Genomic DNA, 17,271 nt, shown 5'->3' with positions numbered 1-17,271 from the left:
GATGTGTATAAGAGACAGGGAAGGAAGGAAGGAAGGAAGGAAGGAAGGAAGGAAGGAAGGAAAATAAATTAGGTAAAATAGAAAGCTACCTCTGACCTGTTCCCTGTATGACTAACTGCCTCTTAAGTACAGTTCCTTCCTTTTCCTTCCTTAGTAGAGTCAAGGCCTCTGTCTCACCCCACTATGGGGTGGTATCCCAAGGTCTTTTACTCCATGGGTCTTTGTATTATGATGTCAGTGCAATATAATATAAGGAAGCCTCAAGGGGCTTTGACCCTGGGCATGAGTTTCTCCCAGCTCATTTTGTGGCCCTACCCAATACCTTTTACTCCAGTCCTCCCTTGTCCTTCTTTCCACAACTACAGTAACATCAGACAGAAAGGCATCAATTATTGAAAAACCTTATCCCTAGGAACTTTACCTCATGGAACATGTTTGCTCTGCTGTTCAAAAGTTGGCCAACCTAGAATCAGACAGATAGATAGGAACCTAAGAGCCTTGACTTCTCCACTCTGTTTCCCCTTTTGGGGAGTGTCTTGTGTTTCACTTTCCCCCAAGCTTTCCTCTTAGATACCAAGGAGAGACTTCATTTGACAGAGTTACCTTCAACTTGAAAATAAGGCTACCTCTGCTACCCACCTCCTGGCAGAAGAATGATGGACTTAAGATGCAAAATGACATATTTTGGGGCCTGGACAATATAGGAATTTGCTTCTTTTAGCTGTGCACATTTATCACCTGATTTTGTTTTTCTTTCTCTCTTTTTAACCTTTGTCTTCTGTTTTAGAATCAATACTAAGTATAAGTTCCAAAGCAAAAGAGAAGTAAGAGGTAGGCATTGGGAGTTAAGTGACTTGCCCAAAAACTAGGAAGTATCTGAGGCCAGGATCTCTTATCACTGAGACTTTCTGAGCCACCCTTTCTTTTTGTTTTTGTTTTTTTCAAAAGTAAGGTAGGGATCTGGACTCATACCTCCTAGCTTTGTGACCCTGGGCAAGTCAATCAACCCCGATTGCCTGGCCCTTCTCTTCTCTCTTAGACTTTATGGGAGTGGGGGGGCAGCTAGGTGTCTCAATGGATTGAGAGCCAGGCCTAGAGAGAGGAGGTCCTGGTTTCAAATCTGGCCTCGGACATTGCCTAGCTATGTGACCCTGGGCAAATCACTTAACCCCCACTGCTATCCCTTACTACTCTTTTGCCTTGGAACCATTACACAATATTGATTCTAAGGCAGAAAGTAAGGGTTTCAAAAAAAAAAAAAAGGAAGGGAGGAGAAGGAATAGGGAAAAGGAGGAGGCAAAGAAAATACAGTTTTCAAAAATTGGGGGAAAAAACTAGATTAAAAAATAAAATACAGTTCCATGGTTTTTTGGGGGTTTTTTTGGTCTTCCTGCCTAATTGCATATCTCCATTGTCTGTCTACTCAGCTACCCCGTCCTAAGAACCATCCCCTGCGCCCCCGGCCCCTGGAGAGTACTTCAGACTACAGGATACCCATCCCTGGGAACCCAGTACCCAGCATCAGGCACCTGAATAAGGTTGCACTGCCCCTCGCCAAAGTCAGGCTTCCTCTAAGCCAGACCATAGGTTAGTGTCCCCTTTGGGAAAGGGAATAGGGTGAAGAGACATGCATCAGAGTCCTCGCCAAGGCAGCTTTAATGATGACCCTTTGCCAGTCCATTATGAGAATATTCTCAGGTGCCCTTAACAGGTTCTGATGTCTTGCTCTGATAAGTCACCTTGCTGGGGAGTCATTGAAAATTCTGCCTATAGAGCTGTGAGCCTGTTGCCCCTAGGGTGGGCCTCTGGGGAGATCAGGAACATCTTTTGGGGTGGGGTTTGGGGGTTAGAAGGAGATGTTTACTCTTCACTGTCATCCTTTCCCCCACTGCAGGTCCTGGGGACCCGTTGACCCTCACCACACCAGCTCCTTCCAAAAGAGCTACCTGTGGCCCACATCAACTCCAGGGCAAGGATGGACGTTTCCGACCTAACTGAAAACCTCTGAAGCTTGGAATTAACCTGCCCCCAAGAATTAAAGGGGAGAGAGATGGGAAGACAGAAAGGAAGACCAGGGATGGAGGGGAGTGCTGTGGGAGGTGATCTGGGCAGGAGAGCAGGAGATGTCCAGATACCTGGCACCCCATAAGCCCTGGTGGAGTTTGTGTCCTGGAGGTGCTGGAATAAGGAAGGCAATCACCTTCCACTCCAGTGACATCAGTGCAGCCAGGGCTGGGGGGCAAGGGACTTACTGGGAAAAGACAATCCCAAGACGGGACCCCCCAGAATGGGCTGAGGGAAATCTAACCCCAGCCAGGGCCAAGGCCAGGGCCCCTTGTGGCCTCTCTATATTACACTGCACAGTAATGTGTTGCCAAAACTCTTTACCTACCCTTAGGCTTCAACGTAGACAGCAGGGTCTACTGGGCTGAGCCTCTGCAGCCAAGTGGTGGGAAGACCATGGGGTCCTGGGGCCAAATATAGCACAGGGTTATTGGAGCGATCGGATTTGGGGAAAGGAGAACCCAGGAGAAAGCCTGGAACTGAGTCCAGGCTGCATAGTGGAGGTGGGGGTTGAGGGTGATGGTTTCATTTGATCACATCACAGTGGCATTCCCCCCTCCTTTTTAACAATAAAAATCCTACTTGGAGTTGGATGTTCATGTTCAAGACTGGAAGTGTAGGAGCCATTATTGTGCCAGATCCCAGAAGACAGCTCAAGGGCTGATAAAACTAATAAAGATAAGTCTTGGGGCCCCATACCCATCTCTGCCGAGCCAGGGGAACAATTAATTCTTAAGACCATGGATCTTGAAAACTGGAAGGGCATTCTAGCCTAACTCTCCTCATTTAGCAAATGGGGAAATTAAGGCCCAGGGAAATTTAGTCATTTATACAAGGAAGTAGCAAAGTCCAGATCTGAATGTAGTCTTTTCAGTCTACATTTCCTTCTAATGTACTACAGAATATAGTAGAAATATACTTCTATACCACTATACTGTAGTATACTTAATATACTACTATCCTTTGCTTCTAGATACTGATGTTTCACTTGCCCAAGAAGGGAAAAGAATGGCAAGGATTTATCGAGGTCTATTTTCCCTTGTCCCCTCCAAATCTTCCCTTGCCTCAGCTCCTAAACCTCTCCTTCTCTGTGTTTTCCTCCCTACCAGATGTAACATGAGGGCCAAGAAGAATAGACCACCAGAACCTCTAAATCTAGATGGCATTTGGGAATGCCACAAATATCAGGACTAGAATCTTGAATCCTCACCTGGGAGGCCATTCCCCCCCATACCTCACTGTCCTAACCTTGACTAGAGAAGGAGTATGGTATAGTGAACAGAGGGCTAAACTGGGAGCCTAGCTAAAGCCTTGGATTCCAATCCTGCCTCCAACACTTACTAGCTCTGTGACATGGACAAATCACTTAATCTTTCTGAAATTCAGCTTTCTCATCTATAATAATGGGGATGATCATCATAAACGTTATACTTATTTTTCAGTTGTTGTGAAGATCAAATGAAATCATGTATCTAATCACTTTGTAAAATGTAAAGTATTATATAATAGTAATAATAGTTTAGTGCTTACTATGTGCCAGCCACTGTGCCAAACACTTTACAATGATCTCATTTGATCCTTACAACAATTCTTGAAGGTAGGTGGTATTATTATTTTTTTTTATGAGGAAATGGAGACAAATAGGGGTTAAATGATTTGCCCTCTGGTCACACAACTAGTAAGTATCTGAGGCTGGATTTGAACTCAAGTCTTCTGACTCCAGACCAGAAGTGGTTGTAGGTGGTGATGATGATGATGATGATGACCCTATTCTGTTCCCATTCACATACCTACCAACCATGTAGGATGTAGCAGAGCCTCCCTCTATACCAGGACCAAAAGAATAGACCCAGTTCTCTTGGGGATCACTTTAATACCCCACTCAAAGGCCTTTGGCCCTATGTCCAACCACCATTCCAGGAAGTTCAGCTCCTTATGGCTACTGCCATTCATGACTATCTCATCCTGGGGAGTCCATGGAGGCCTTCTCTTTTTCCTTCCCACATTCCCTCCCTCCTTCCCTCCTTCCACTACTTGTGGGTCCGAATGAGGCTGTGGTAGATGGGCTTAATGATGAGATGCAGGTGAAGAGCGTTCTCTACCAGGTACTCAGAGTTGCGCCGTTGCAGATCAGTGTGAGCCAAGAAGTCCCCGGCCTCGTCACTGCTCTGATGGAAGCTGTAAACATGGCGGATCAGGAGCCGCCCCTGCTGTCGAGCCCCGACCAGCACTGTCTTCTGGAAGCTCACGCCAGCGGCGTCCCCGCTGATGCTGGCCGGAGTCACCACCAGTCGGGGCCGCCCATCCTCTGGGCGTGCAGCTGGCAGGGCAGCCCCAGCCGTATCCGCATAGACCGGTCGCAGGCTGATGGGCAGCCAGCGGGGAGAGAAGAGGACGTTCCAAGTCACCCGCCGACCTGCATCGTGGCCGCTGGGGCCCAGCTGCGTCTGGAAGCTCGTGCTTCGGTCATCCCTGGCAGGGTTGCTGATGACCCACAGGGCCCCCCAGGCTGGAGACAGGTAGTTTCGTGGCAAAAAGGCGCTGCCATTGACATCAAAGAACTTGGCGTACTGGAGAGGAGAGGCAGAATGGAACTGGTAGGCCTGCAGGAGGAGATCGCCCACAGCTTCTCCGTGACGGGCCAGGGCTGGCGACTGGGCCTGCAGCTGGAACAGCTGTGCAGGTGGGATCATGGGGTAGCGGATGGCCCTAAGCGCCTGCTCGGCCACCGTGGTGGGAGGGCGGGCTCTGCCCAACCAGACTTCCAGGGCCTGGAAGAGCTCAAATTCATCCTGGAGTACGAGATCAGAGCGGTCTAAGAGTTGAGCCAAGAGCTCTGGAGTCACTTCCCCCCACTCGGAGCTCCCCGCCACAGCGGACAGATTCCAAGCCAGGAACTGGAGGCAGCTTTCCCGGAGGTCTTCATTGCCTGTCCGTGCTGCATAGTGGTACCAACCCACGGCTGGCCCAGGGCCCCCCATCTCTCCCATAAGGTGCGACTTCATGTACTCAGCTACACCCTGCTGGAGGGAAGTCACACCGTATTTGCTGGCCAGTCTGTGCAGGGGAATGGCCTGAGACATCAGAAGGGACAGTTCCCCACAGTACAGATACCTAGAAGGGGAGGGAGAAAGAAATGATGGACACCAGGCTACAGAGCCCACCTTCACCCAGCCAGGCTCACTGTCCAGGAAGGGGAGGGCCCCAGGAAGAGATTTACACCAAAGGTGGTAGAGTATTCTCTAGGGATTTCGGTACCAGGGAAAAGGCTTCAGTAAATTCAAATATGGAATTGGATTCAAATATCAGATTGGATTGGATTCCAATTAGATTCCAATCCCATTGGAAGAATTGGAAGAATCAGAACTCAAATATCAAATTGGAAGAATAGACTGAAGCTCTCAAACATTCCTTAGAATTATAGACTTTAAAAAATTATAGACTTAAAAAAAGAATTATAGACTTAGAGCTGGGGCTTTAGGGATTAAATTATCTAGTCCAATGCCCTCATTTTATGATGAGGGTCAGAGGAGGTACAAGACTTACCAATCCTCACATTTGAACCCAAGTCCTTTCCAAATCTAGAGTTCTTTCCTCTTCAGCACATTACAACTTTTCTTCTTCTGATTAATGTATCTCCCCACCACCCCTGCCACCACCACCATTTATCTCATCCTCCCTCTCCAATCTTTCACTTTCCTGCCATCTTGTCCCATCTTTCTCATTGTCTCATCTCTATTACTTCCTTTCTCGGCATAACCATTTTTTCCTCTGTAAAATGAGAGGGCAGAAATAAATTATCTCTAATATTCCATCTTGTCTATCTCCTATCATTCACTCTCTTGGTCTTTCACTGTTCTCATTGTCCTCTGGCTGGCCATCTCTTGTTGCTTCATTAATCTTTGTTACTACTTATCCTCTCCCTTGCTGGCTTCCTCTTTGTTTCATTTTCATTGTCCTCCAGTCTATTATCTACTGATCTGTAATCTCTATATGTCTATTATCTATCTACCCATCTGTTATCTCTGTATACCATCTGCCTATTAATACCCATCTGTTTCTATGGGGCAGCTAAGGGGCACAGTGGATAGAGGACCAGCCCTAGAGTTGGAAAGACCCAAGTTCAAATCCAATCTCAGACACTAACTGTGAGACCTGGGCAAATCACTTCACCCTGTTTGCCTCAGTTTCTTTATCTGTAAAATGAATTGGAAAAGGAAATGGCAGACCAGTCCAGTATCTTGCCAAGAAGATCCCAAATGTGATCACAAAGAGATGGACACAACTGAAAAATGACTCAATAACAACCATCTGCCTCTATATATTTGCTGAATCTATATATTTATCTCCATCAATCTATCTCTATTCATCCATCTGCCTGTTTATATATCTGTCTATATTTTAGCAGCTAGGTAGATAGAGTGTTAGGCCTAGGGTCAGGAAGACCTGAATTCAAATCTGAATTTGGACACTTACTAGTTGTATGATCCTGGGAAAGTTCCTTACCCCTGTCTGCCTCAGTTTTCTCACCTGTATCATGGGGGTAATAATAGCACCTCCCTCACAGGACTGTCATGAGAACAAATGAGATATTTGCAAAATACTTGGCACATCGTAGGTCCTTAAAAAATGTGTTTTTTCTTCTCTATATATTTATCCTCGTCTATCTATCTCTCTACATGATATCTATCTATATTATTTCTCTATATCTATCTTTAATTAATGAATGATTATGTGCTCATTATTAATAGTACAAACACTCAATAAATACAAATGAATAATCCAACAAAATATGGAATACATCATTAAGGAAAATGTTTAAATTAGAAATATATACATTTGGAAAAAATGTAGTCAAATTTTTTCACACAGTTGTCCCATGACTCCTTTCCAAATCATATCTATATACGTATAAACTTTTGTGGCCTTTATTATTTTTAATGTAGCTGTATAGATCATTCTTATTCTGTTGACCTGGATTTGTATCACCTTGTATGAGTCTTTCTGTATATCCTTATCTTTTTCATATTTGTTACTTTTATGGAACAATAGCATTATATTAACATACTGTAATTTAATCAGTCATTTCTTAATCTTTCTTCCTTTCTCTTTTCCTTTCTCTCTCTTTCTCTCTCTCTTTCCCTTCTCTCTCTCTCTCTTTCTCTCTCTCTCTCTCCCCTTTTTTTTTCTCTCTCTCTCACAAGGTATTCAAGATTGCTTTCTCTGGCTTTTGTAGCCATTGTCTCTCTTGCTGTCACTCTCAACATATTCTTTCCTCCAGCCTCCAATGTCTACAGGTCAGTCTATTCAGAAAAGATAGAATAGAGAATCAGATTGTCTATGAACTTTATGAACAGAGAGCAAGTGGTCTCCAACCCATGAAAGACCCCAAAAGAGAAAATAGATTTACACTGTAATAGGTGGTAGGAATACAACACTAACTAGGAATTTTTGTACAAATTAATTTGAGGTTGAGAAGGTTGTCACTGCACCAAGGATGTAGTTACACTAAAAAAATGGTATGACCCAAAGAGTTAGGCTTGTACCACATGGGGAATAGGAAAGAAATGGAGTTTTAGAGAAATGTACCATGGTGCTGTGATGCTGAGGGTGTTGACAAGAAGCACCCCTCAATGTTAGTGTCCTGGAACAAAGTTCTTATGTCTCCATGCTAGTTATGGATAGGAATCCCTTTGATCCTTTCAGTCATTCAGCAATAGAATATAGTGAAGGCAGACTGTCACATTTAAAAAAGAGTGGTCCACATCAGTCTAGGTTGGAGAGATGCCATTTTGCCCACCAGTTGGGGTACGGTCATTTCTGGAGGCCTCTGGGCATTTCTGAATCACCAGGGAGAAGATCTAGGGGGCTTAGAAAGAGAAAAGAATATCCTTTATGGCAAAACCTCACTCTTCCCCCTCAGCCCATATCTGACCCCAAAGACCCCAACTGAAGGACCTTGATGAACTCAATTCCCCACATACCCCAATTGAAGGACTATGATGAATTTGACTCCCCAAGGACCCCAGCTGAAGGAACCTGAGGAACTTGACTCCCCAAACACCCCAGATGAAAGACCCTGATGAATTTGACTCTACCTGATGAATTTATCAAAGACAGCAGCACAGTCCCGGGGCTCCTGCAATGTCACCTCACTCTGGTTGTAGAGCAGTCCCTGGAATACCTCACTCTGCAAGCCCAGGAGCAGCCGGTGAGCGTGGAAAACGTGGACTTCATCAGTACCTGCAGCTTGTACCCGCAACACCGTGTCACTCTCATTGCCCAGATCTTGTAACTCCCGCAGGCGCTGGAGCATCTTCAAGGAGTGGTTAATAGAGGCATCCGCTGCTTCACCTGCCACATCTGCTCTCTGGCCTGGGGAAGGTAGGACACACACTGATGGGAAACACTGCACCAGGACTAGGAAGCCAGAGCAAGGTGAACATGAGGAGGGGCAGTGGCCAAGTGACAGCTGCTCACCCATGCAGTCACAAAAGCATTTTTCCATTGGTGAGCAATTATTAAACGCTTACTATATACCAAGCACCATGCAAAGTGCTGCAGATACAAACAAAAAGCAAAAATACTCACTGCCCCTCAAGGAGTATGTTCTAATGGAGAACACAACCTATCTATATCAAGGAAATAGGAAGTAATCTCAGAGGAAAGGCTCTAGCAGCTTAGGGACTGGGAAAGGCCTCCTGCAGAAGGTGACAATTGAGAATTTTTTTTTTTATTCTGAACTTAACAAATACCAAATCCCTAATGTAGAAATATATGTCTTGCATGGCTACACAAGTATAATCTTTATCAAACTACCTGCCTTCTCAAGGAAGAAGAAGAGGAGGGAGAGAGGATTTAGCATCCCAAATTTTAAAACAGATGATAGGAGCAGCTGGGTAGCACAGTGGCAGACCTGGAAATGAGAGATTCTGTGTTTAAATCTGGCCTCACACACTTCCTGGCTATATGACCCTGGACAAGCCACTTTACTCCCTTTGCTTAGCCCTTACCACTCTACTACCTTGTGAAAGAAAGGAAACTGGAGAAACTCTCTCAGGCAAAGATCTGGGTTTATTGTGAGTAGAAAGATCACAGAGACCTTAGTTTGAAGCCCGAGACCCCAAATTGCAAAATGTACACCCTTTTATAACCTCCTTCTTTAGGAAATCCCCCACTTCAAACCCAAACCTTTGGAGGCCTTTCTGGTTTCTGTAACCTCTTACATGAATTAAATTGATATTAAGTACATTATAAAATAGATTAATATACTTAGGATTTACATAGTAATTCATTTATAATTAATTTGGTAAGACACACACAGGGAAGGTCATTCCTTAGGTACTCTCCTGGGTCTTACATTCTTTTTTTTTTTTTAATTTTTTAAATGTTTAAATATTTTTCCATGGTTACATGATTCATTTTCTTTCCCTCCCCCCTCCCAGAGCTGACAAGCAATTTCACTGGGTTGTACAAATGTTGTCACTTGACACCTATTTCCATATTATTCATTTTTGCTATAGAGTGATCTTTTCAAGCCTAAACCCCAAATCACATACCCATACATACATGTGATAAGTGGTAAGTCATATGATTTTTCTCTTGCATTTCAACTCCCATATTTCTTTCTCTCAATGTGGACAGCATTCTTTCCCATAAGTCCTTCTGGAGTGTCCTAACTTGTTGCATTGCTACAAGTAACAAAGTCCATTACATTGGATTGTTCCACAATGTTTTATTTTCTGTGTACAATGTTCTCCTGGTTCTGCTCCTTTCTCTGCATCAGTTCATGGAGGTTCTTCCAGTTCACATGGAATTCCTCCAGTTCATTATTCCTTTTAGCACAATAGTCACCAGCAGATACCATAATTTGTTTAGCTATTCCCCAATCGAAAGGCATCCCCTCATTTTCCATTTTTTTGTCACCACAAAGAGCACAGCTATAAATATTTTTATACGTCTTTTTCCTTATTATCTGTTTAAGGTTCAAACCTAGTAGCGGTATGGCTGGATCAAAGGGCATGCATTCTTTTAAAGTCTTTTGCACATAATTCCAAATTGCTTTCCAGAACGGTTGGATCAATTCACAACTCCACTAGCAAAGCATTAGTGTCCCGATTTTGCCACAACCCTTCCAACATTTACTATTTTCCTTTACTGTTATATTGGCCAGGTGTGAAGTGGTACCTCAGCATTGTTTTGATTTGTATTTCTCTAATTATGAGAGATTTAGAACACTTTTTTATGTGCTTATTGATAGTTTTGATTTTTTTATCTGAAAACTACCTATTCACATCTGAGTCTCCATTCTTGATCTAGTTACACAGTCTCTTACCTGGGACTCTATTCTCACTACAAGTCACCCAGTTACATCCTATAATTTGACCACATTCTAAGAATTAATTAAAGTATTGATTATTGATTTTCAAGGACTCCATGCCCTTGTGTTGGCTTATTCCCTAGATACCTGGGATCCTCTGCCCCCTCACCTTTGCCTCTTGACACCTTGACTTTCTTCAAGACCAGTTGAAGTTCCATCTTCCACAAAGAAGCTTTGTCTTATTCCTCCAGCAATTAGTGCCCCTCAAATTACCTTCCATCTCCTCTTTAGAGGAGGTAGCTAAAGGAAGAGAACACTGGATCTGGAGTCAGGAAGACCTAAATCCAGCTTCAGACACTCACTAGGCTGTGCCACTCTGAACAAGACATTTAATGTTGGTTAGTCTCAAAAACAGTTAGGTGGCACAGTGGGTCAAACACTGGACCTGGAATCAGGATAGAACCGAGTTCAAATTCACCTTCAGAAACTCTTGTGTGATGTGACCCTGGGCAAATCACTTAACCTCTGTTTGCTTTAATTCACTAGAGAAGGAAATGGCAAACCACTCTAATAGCTTTGCCAAGAAAACCCCCATGAATACTGTAATCCATGGGTTCATGAAGAGTCTGACATGATTGAACAACAACTCCATGTATTTCTTTCTGTTTTTTTTTTTTTTAACCCTTACCTTCCATCTTAAAATCAATACTGTGTATTGGTTCCAATGCAGAAGAGCAGTAAGGGTTAGACAACTGGGGTCAGGTGATTTGTCCAAGGTCACATAGCTAGTAAGGATCTGAGGCTGAATTTGAACTCAGCTCTTCCCACCTTACGGCCCAATGCTCTATTCACTGTACCACTTAAGAGTCAGAATAGTAGGCAAAAGACCTGAATTCAAGTTATAGCCTGATAAGTTCTATAATTTTGCCAAAAAAAACACTGAACCTCTCTGAGCTTTGTTTCCTTCCTCAAAAAACCTTGTCAATAGATCTCTCAGGGGACAGCTGAGTGGCTCAGTGGATGGAGAGCCAGGCCTAGAAATGAGAGGTCCTGGATTCAAATGTGACCTAGCTGCATGGCCCTGGACAAGTCACTTAACCCCCATTGCCTAGCCCTTACCACTCTTCTGCCTTAGAACCAATACATAGTATTGATTCTAAAATGGAAGGTAAGAGTTTTTAAAATAAATAAATCTCTCAGCTGGATCGAGAGCCAGGCCTGAAATTGGAAGGTTCTGAGTTCAAATCTGACCTCAGACACTTCCCAGCTGTGATCAGAGACAAGTCACTTAACCCTCATTAACTAGGCCTTGCCATTCTTCTGTCTTAGAATTAATACTAAGAGGAGGCTGGTAAGTGGCTCAGTGGAATAGAGAGCCAGGCTTGGAGATGGGAAGTCCTGGGTCCAAATATGGCCTCGGATACTTCCTAGCTGTGTGACTCTGGACAAATCACTTAACCCCAATTTCCTAGGTCTTGCCATTCTTCTGTCTTAGAATTAATACTAAGACAGAAAGTAAAGGTTTTTAATAATTAGTTAATTAAAACAAATTAAAATTAGTTAGTTAATTAAAATAAATCTTGGAGCTACTTTTGCTTGGACAGGAACACCTGTCCATCTCACAGTGTCCACAGATGTGAAAGCATCTGCAAACAGAAAGGGCATAATGGACTTTATAGGGCAATGGGCAAATTACTTCACCCTCCTCATGCCTCCGTTTCCTTATTTGTAAAATGTGAGGATTGTGCCAGAGACCTCAAAAGCTCTTCTGGATCTACATCTATGATTATGTAAATGTACTAGTAGCAGCATTAGTAGTGGTGGTGAGAATGGGCAGGACATCAGGGGACCACAGCTATCCCTTCTACCCTGGGAGTGTGCCTTGACTACCAGAGAAGCTCTTCCAAGTCTCTTGAGCTGCCATTGCCTAGCTCTTGCCCTCTTTGATCTTAGAATCGAAACAAAGACAGAAGATACTGGTTTAAAAAAAAAAAAAAAGCTAATAGGTGGCTTGGTGGATAGAGAGTCAAGCTAGAGACAGGAGGCACTAGGTTCAAATCTGGCCTCAGATACGTTCTAGCTTTGTGACCCTGGGCAAGTCACTTAACCTCAATTGCCTAGCCCTTACCACTCTTCTGCCTTGGAATTAATACTTAGAATAGATTCTAAGACAGAAGATATAGGATAAAAATTAAAAATAAAAATAAAAAGTGCTAATGTTGATAAAGTACTTTAAGATTTGCAAAGCTCTTTATAAGTTATCTCATTGCATCCCAGCAACAACCCTGGTAAAGATATGCTATTATTCACCCCATTTTACAGAGATGAGGAAACTGAGTCTGAGAGTAATTAGGTGAATTGTCCAAGGTCACTCAGTGATGGAGTGTAGATTAAATTTAATTAGAAAGTATAGATTAGAGGGCAACTGGATGGCTCACTGGATTGAGAGCCAGAACCAGAGACAGGAAGTCCTGGGTTCAAATCTGGCCTTAGTTACTTCCTAGCTGTGTGACCCTGGAAAAGTCACAATCCCCATTGCCTAGCCCTTACTGCTCTTCTGCCTCGGAACCAATATATAGTATTAATTCTAAGGCAGAAGGTAAGGTTTAAAAAAAAGTGTAAATTAAATTTTAATGTGAACTTGCATCAACATGGGGAATATGGAAATATGTATTTCATGAAAGCATTGGTACTGCCTATTTCAGACTATTTACTGCCTTAGGGAGTGGAAGAAGGGAGGGATAGGAGAGAATCTGAATCACAAAATGTCAGGAAACAATTGTCAAAATTGTTTCTATGTGTAATTGAAAAAAAGTAATATTAAAAAAGTATATGTGCACACCTTTTTTTCCTAGAAAACCAATAGTTAACCATTTACTAGCACACTTTTATATTGCTCTATAGACCAGGCCAGCTAGATAGCTCAGTGGATAGAGAGTCAGGCTTGGAGATGGGAAGTCCTGAATTCAAATCTGTCTTCAGATACTTCCTAGCTGAGTGACCTTGGGCAAGTCACTTAATCCCAATTCTAGCCCTTACAGCTCTTCTTCAGTAAGACAGAAGGTAAGATTTTTTTTTAAATTAATTAAAAAACAAAACAAAATAAAATAAAATTCTTGCTTAAACTCAGCAAAAGTACAGTAGAAGGCTCAGGAAATGAAGTTATCCCCAGACAGGAGGCCTGATGACTGCAGGCTAATAATAGTAATCCTACCTTGCATTTACGTAGTGTTTTAAGGTTTAGCAAGTGCTTTCCATCCATTATCTCATTTGAGCCTCACCACATCCCTGCTTGCACTTTAGAGGTTATGTACAGTTCCAGAGAAATGCTATCCTTTGTCCTATAGCCAAACCTAGAGTAAAAATGAGCCATGTTATACTGGAGCTGGAATGTGGTCTCTGCATTGTAAAGAGTATGGATAGATTGGAGGAGATGCTCAAAGATGCCAACTGAAGGTCACCCAATTGATAAACGATACCGATCCCAGGGCAAAGGATCCTGCTCCACTGTCCAGTGAGTTTTGCCATTTACCAAGCCACTTAGCTCATAATGTATTGTGATTTTTATTTCTCATGCAGATTACAGACTGAACCTTTCATTTCCAGATTACAGGGAAGTCTTGGATGAGGAAACTCCTGCCAGCAGAGGCGAGACTCTTAGAGAGTTCACCCAGGCTACCGAGAAATTAAATTGATTTCCCCAGAGTGATATGCCCAGTATGTGCCAGGGCCTCCTGATTCCCATGTGAACTATGTGAACTACAATATACCACCGTAAACCAGTGGTATCAAACTCAGATAGGAAGGAGGGCCTCTAAACTGTACATAACAATCCCTAGAGGCCACATAATGACTTTGAAAACCAGATATTGACATTATCTATGTTCTATTTTATTTTTGTTTTCTTAAACATTTCCCAATCACATTAAAAAATTTAAAGGGGGCAGCTGGGTAGCTCAGTGGATTGAGAGCCAGGCCTAGAGATGGGAGGTCCTATGTTCAAATCTGGCCTTTCCACTTTCCAGCTGTGTGACCCTGGGCAAGTCACTTAATCCCCATTGCCTAGCCCTTGCCACTCTTCTGCCTTGGAGCCAATACACGGTATTGACTCCAAGACAGAAGGTAAGGATTAAAAAAAATTTTTTTAAATAAATACCTTCTGTCTTAGAAACAATGATGTGTATTGGTTTCAAGGCAGACGAGTGGCAAGGGCTAGGCAATGGGGATTAAATGGCTTGTCCAGGGTCATTGGCTGAGACCAAATTTGAACCCAAGACCTCCCATCTCTAGCCCTGATTCTCAATCCTCTGACCCACCTAGCTATCTCCTACATTTTTAAAACGTTTACCTTCTGTCTTAGCATTAATATTAAGTATCAGTTCCAAAGCAGAAGAGCAGTGAAGGCTAAGTAATTGGTGTTAAATGACTTGTCCATGGTCATACAGCTAGGAAATGTCTCAGGCCAGCTTTGGACCCAGGACCTCTGGGTTCCAGGCCTACTTCTCAATCCACTGAGCCACTTAGCTGCCCCCTACATTTTTTTTAAACTCTTACCTTCTCTCTTAGAATCAATTCCAAGATAATACATACATAACCCAGTGGAATTGCTTGTCCGCTCCAGGAGGGGGGAGGGAAGAAGAGAGGGAGAGACCATGAATCATGCAACCATGGAAAAATACTTTAAAATAAATTAATAATAATTTTTAAAAAATAATCCATTCCAAGAGTAGAAATCCAGAAAAAACAAACATAAGATTTATCACTTATTTATATGGGTACATAATTTGGGGTTTGGATTTTATAAGATTACTTTATTACAAAAATGAATAATATGGAAGTAGGTTTTGAGTGATAACACACGTATAACCCATGGAATTGCTCATCAGCTCTGGAATGGGGGAGGGAAAAAGGGAGGGAGAGAAGGGAGAGAATGCAAATCATGGCACCATGGGGAAAAATTTAAAAAAAAAAAAAAAGAATCAATTCCAGGTTCCAAGGCAGAAGAGCAGTAAGGCCTAGGCAAAGGGAGTTAAGCGACTTGCCCAGGGTCACACAGCTAGGAAGTGTCTGAGGCCACCACATATGAACCCAGGACTTCCTATCTCTAGTCCTGGTTCTCTCAACTGAGCTTCCTAGTTGCCCCCCAATTATATTTTAATTTGTTTCTTGTTCCATAGTATTTGATACCTCTGTACTATGCAACAAAGCCTCTATAAATTATTATTTGTAATAATAAAGTAGTATGCTCCTACCACCCATTTTATTTATTTATTATTTAAGAAATCGAAGCTCAGAGAACTTAAATGATATCCATAGTCATATAATTTGTAAGTGACTGATCTGGACCTTGAATGGTCCAATGAAAGGATGGTCTAATGAAATCAGAGGACTTTAGTACCTTTGTGAACCTTAGACAAGTCACTTCATTTTTATGGGCCTTGGTTTTCTCATCTGTAAAATGGGGGGTGGAGAGGCAGGCCAGTGATCTCTAAGATGCCTTTCAGCTCTAAATCTGTGATCCTATAAATGGAGCTTTCATTGGTCTGATTTCACCTCTGTTCTCAGATTCTTTCTAGCTATAAGACCCTGGTCAGATCACTTAACCTTCCTCTGACTCCATTTCCTCATCTGAAAATGGGAAAAATAATATCAACCACCTCCCAGAGTTGTTGAGATCCACTGAACTAACATTTTCAAAATCCTTTGCAAATCTTCCAAGAGCTACTAAATGGGAGCTGCTATTATTATTGTTATCATGATTCCAAGTCTAGGGAGAGAAAGCAGAACTGGGGAGGAGAATGAGAAAATTGGGAGGGGAGAGGATGAAAGTAAAAACAAGTCAATTCAGACAGAGCTCCCAGGATACTCCAAATCGACTTTTAGGGGGGCAGGGAGAGAAGAAGAAAAGAAAAGCTTCAGTCTGTTCTTCTCTGTCCCTGTGCCAACAGCTTCTTTTCTGTCCCATAGCTGACAAGGAGAGGGGGATGGGGCGGGGTGGGGGGGTTCTCTTTTCTTAGTAAGGATTTGGAGGAGGGAAAGATGGATGGATGAAAAATCCATAAAGTCCCTTCCAGCTTTAACCTTCTATGTTCCTAGAGGAGGGCAGCTATTAATGAAAGCCTCCCTGCCTGGGTCCCTCAGAATCAGCTTCACTCCACCAGCATAGTTCTGGGAAAAAGAAAGGAGGGAGAGTGTAGAGCCAGTCCTTCCCAGGGACTCTACCCAGATGTCCCTATGACACCAAGGGACCCCTTGCTCCCTGTCCCCACCCAGGGCCTCTTCCATTAGTTCTCATTGCCCTTGGAAATGCCAAGGTGGATTCTATTCCTTTCTCAGGCTCCATCTCCTCTCCCAACACCCACCCCAAACTCAAAAGGGGAAAGGACTTCCTGCCTTGTTCTATCCCATTCCCAGGCCTTACCTGCATGCACAGCTAGGCCCAGTAAGGTCATGGTAGCCCAGAAGTTGCCCCAGGGCCCAAGTTTGGAGTGATGAGTCCCAGGCATCTCTGTGTCCCCAATCCCAAGCCTAAGAGCAGGTTATGCCCCACACTGCTCCCTTTCCCACTGCCCTGGCTCCTTATATAGGATGCTGGCCTTTGGTGGGGAGCAAGTTCCCCTCCTTCCTTCCCTGCCTCCCTCCCCCAACCCATCTTTGCAATGGATTGGTGGAAACTGGCCTCAGCTGTTACCCAGACAACCATTTGAGCTTCAGCATGACAGCCGCCAGGCCTATTGTGCTGACCAGCTAGGCCCCTGAAGGGGGCAGTGGACCCTCTGGGATCCCCGGGCCTCCTTACCTGCTCCCAGAATCTATCTTTCCCTTTCTGTCATCTCAGGGGTGCTGAAAACCCCCTAGAGGGCAGGCGAGCCAGAGGAGGTGGGAGT

The 17,271-nt window shown here is 43.5% G+C and overlaps 2 protein-coding genes across 2 annotated transcripts in view; one reads left to right on the top strand and one right to left on the bottom strand.

Annotated features, from left to right (window-relative positions):
• Nucleotides 1-2,764, top strand: part of KIF19 (kinesin family member 19) — a 174,703-nt gene extending 171,939 nt beyond the window's left edge. The window contains exons 24-25 of the mRNA XM_044675151.1: nt 1,428-1,587; nt 1,895-2,764. Of these exons, the coding sequence (XP_044531086.1) occupies nt 1,428-1,587; nt 1,895-1,998 (264 nt within the window). The 3' untranslated portion in view covers nt 1,999-2,764. The remainder of the gene's footprint in view (nt 1-1,427; nt 1,588-1,894) is intronic.
• A 1,330-nt stretch (nt 2,765-4,094) lies between these two features.
• On the bottom strand, nt 4,095-16,890 carry BTBD17 (BTB domain containing 17). Its single transcript, XM_044676063.1, has 3 exons — nt 16,806-16,890; nt 8,163-8,439; nt 4,095-5,178 (listed from the first exon to the last, which is right to left on the bottom strand). Exons 1-3 carry the CDS (start codon nt 16,888-16,890, stop codon nt 4,095-4,097), a joined length of 1,446 nt encoding a protein of 481 aa, XP_044531998.1.
• Between the last annotated feature and the right edge of the window lie 381 nt (nt 16,891-17,271).

Source organism: Gracilinanus agilis, chromosome 4 (assembly GCF_016433145.1).
Source record: "Gracilinanus agilis isolate LMUSP501 chromosome 4, AgileGrace, whole genome shotgun sequence".
Lineage (NCBI taxonomy): Eukaryota > Metazoa > Chordata > Mammalia > Didelphimorphia > Didelphidae > Gracilinanus > Gracilinanus agilis.
Note: the sequence above shows the minus strand (reverse complement) of the source record. Positions and strands in the feature narration are given on the sequence as shown.

What these genes read in the sequence shown, in the direction of transcription:
- BTBD17 (XM_044676063.1), bottom strand. Translation starts at nt 16,890, where the DNA reads ATGCCTGGGACTCATCACTCCAAACTTGGGCCCTGGGGCAACTTCTGG. An exon ending in GGGCCTAGCTGTGCATGCAG is followed by an intron (nt 8,440 to 16,805) that starts GTAAGGCCTGGG and finishes TACCTTCCCCAG; the next exon opens with GCCAGAGAGCAGATGTGGCA. An exon ending in GTCTTTGATAAATTCATCAG is followed by an intron (nt 5,179 to 8,162) that starts GTAGAGTCAAAT and finishes CTCCCCTTCTAG; the next exon opens with GTATCTGTACTGTGGGGAAC.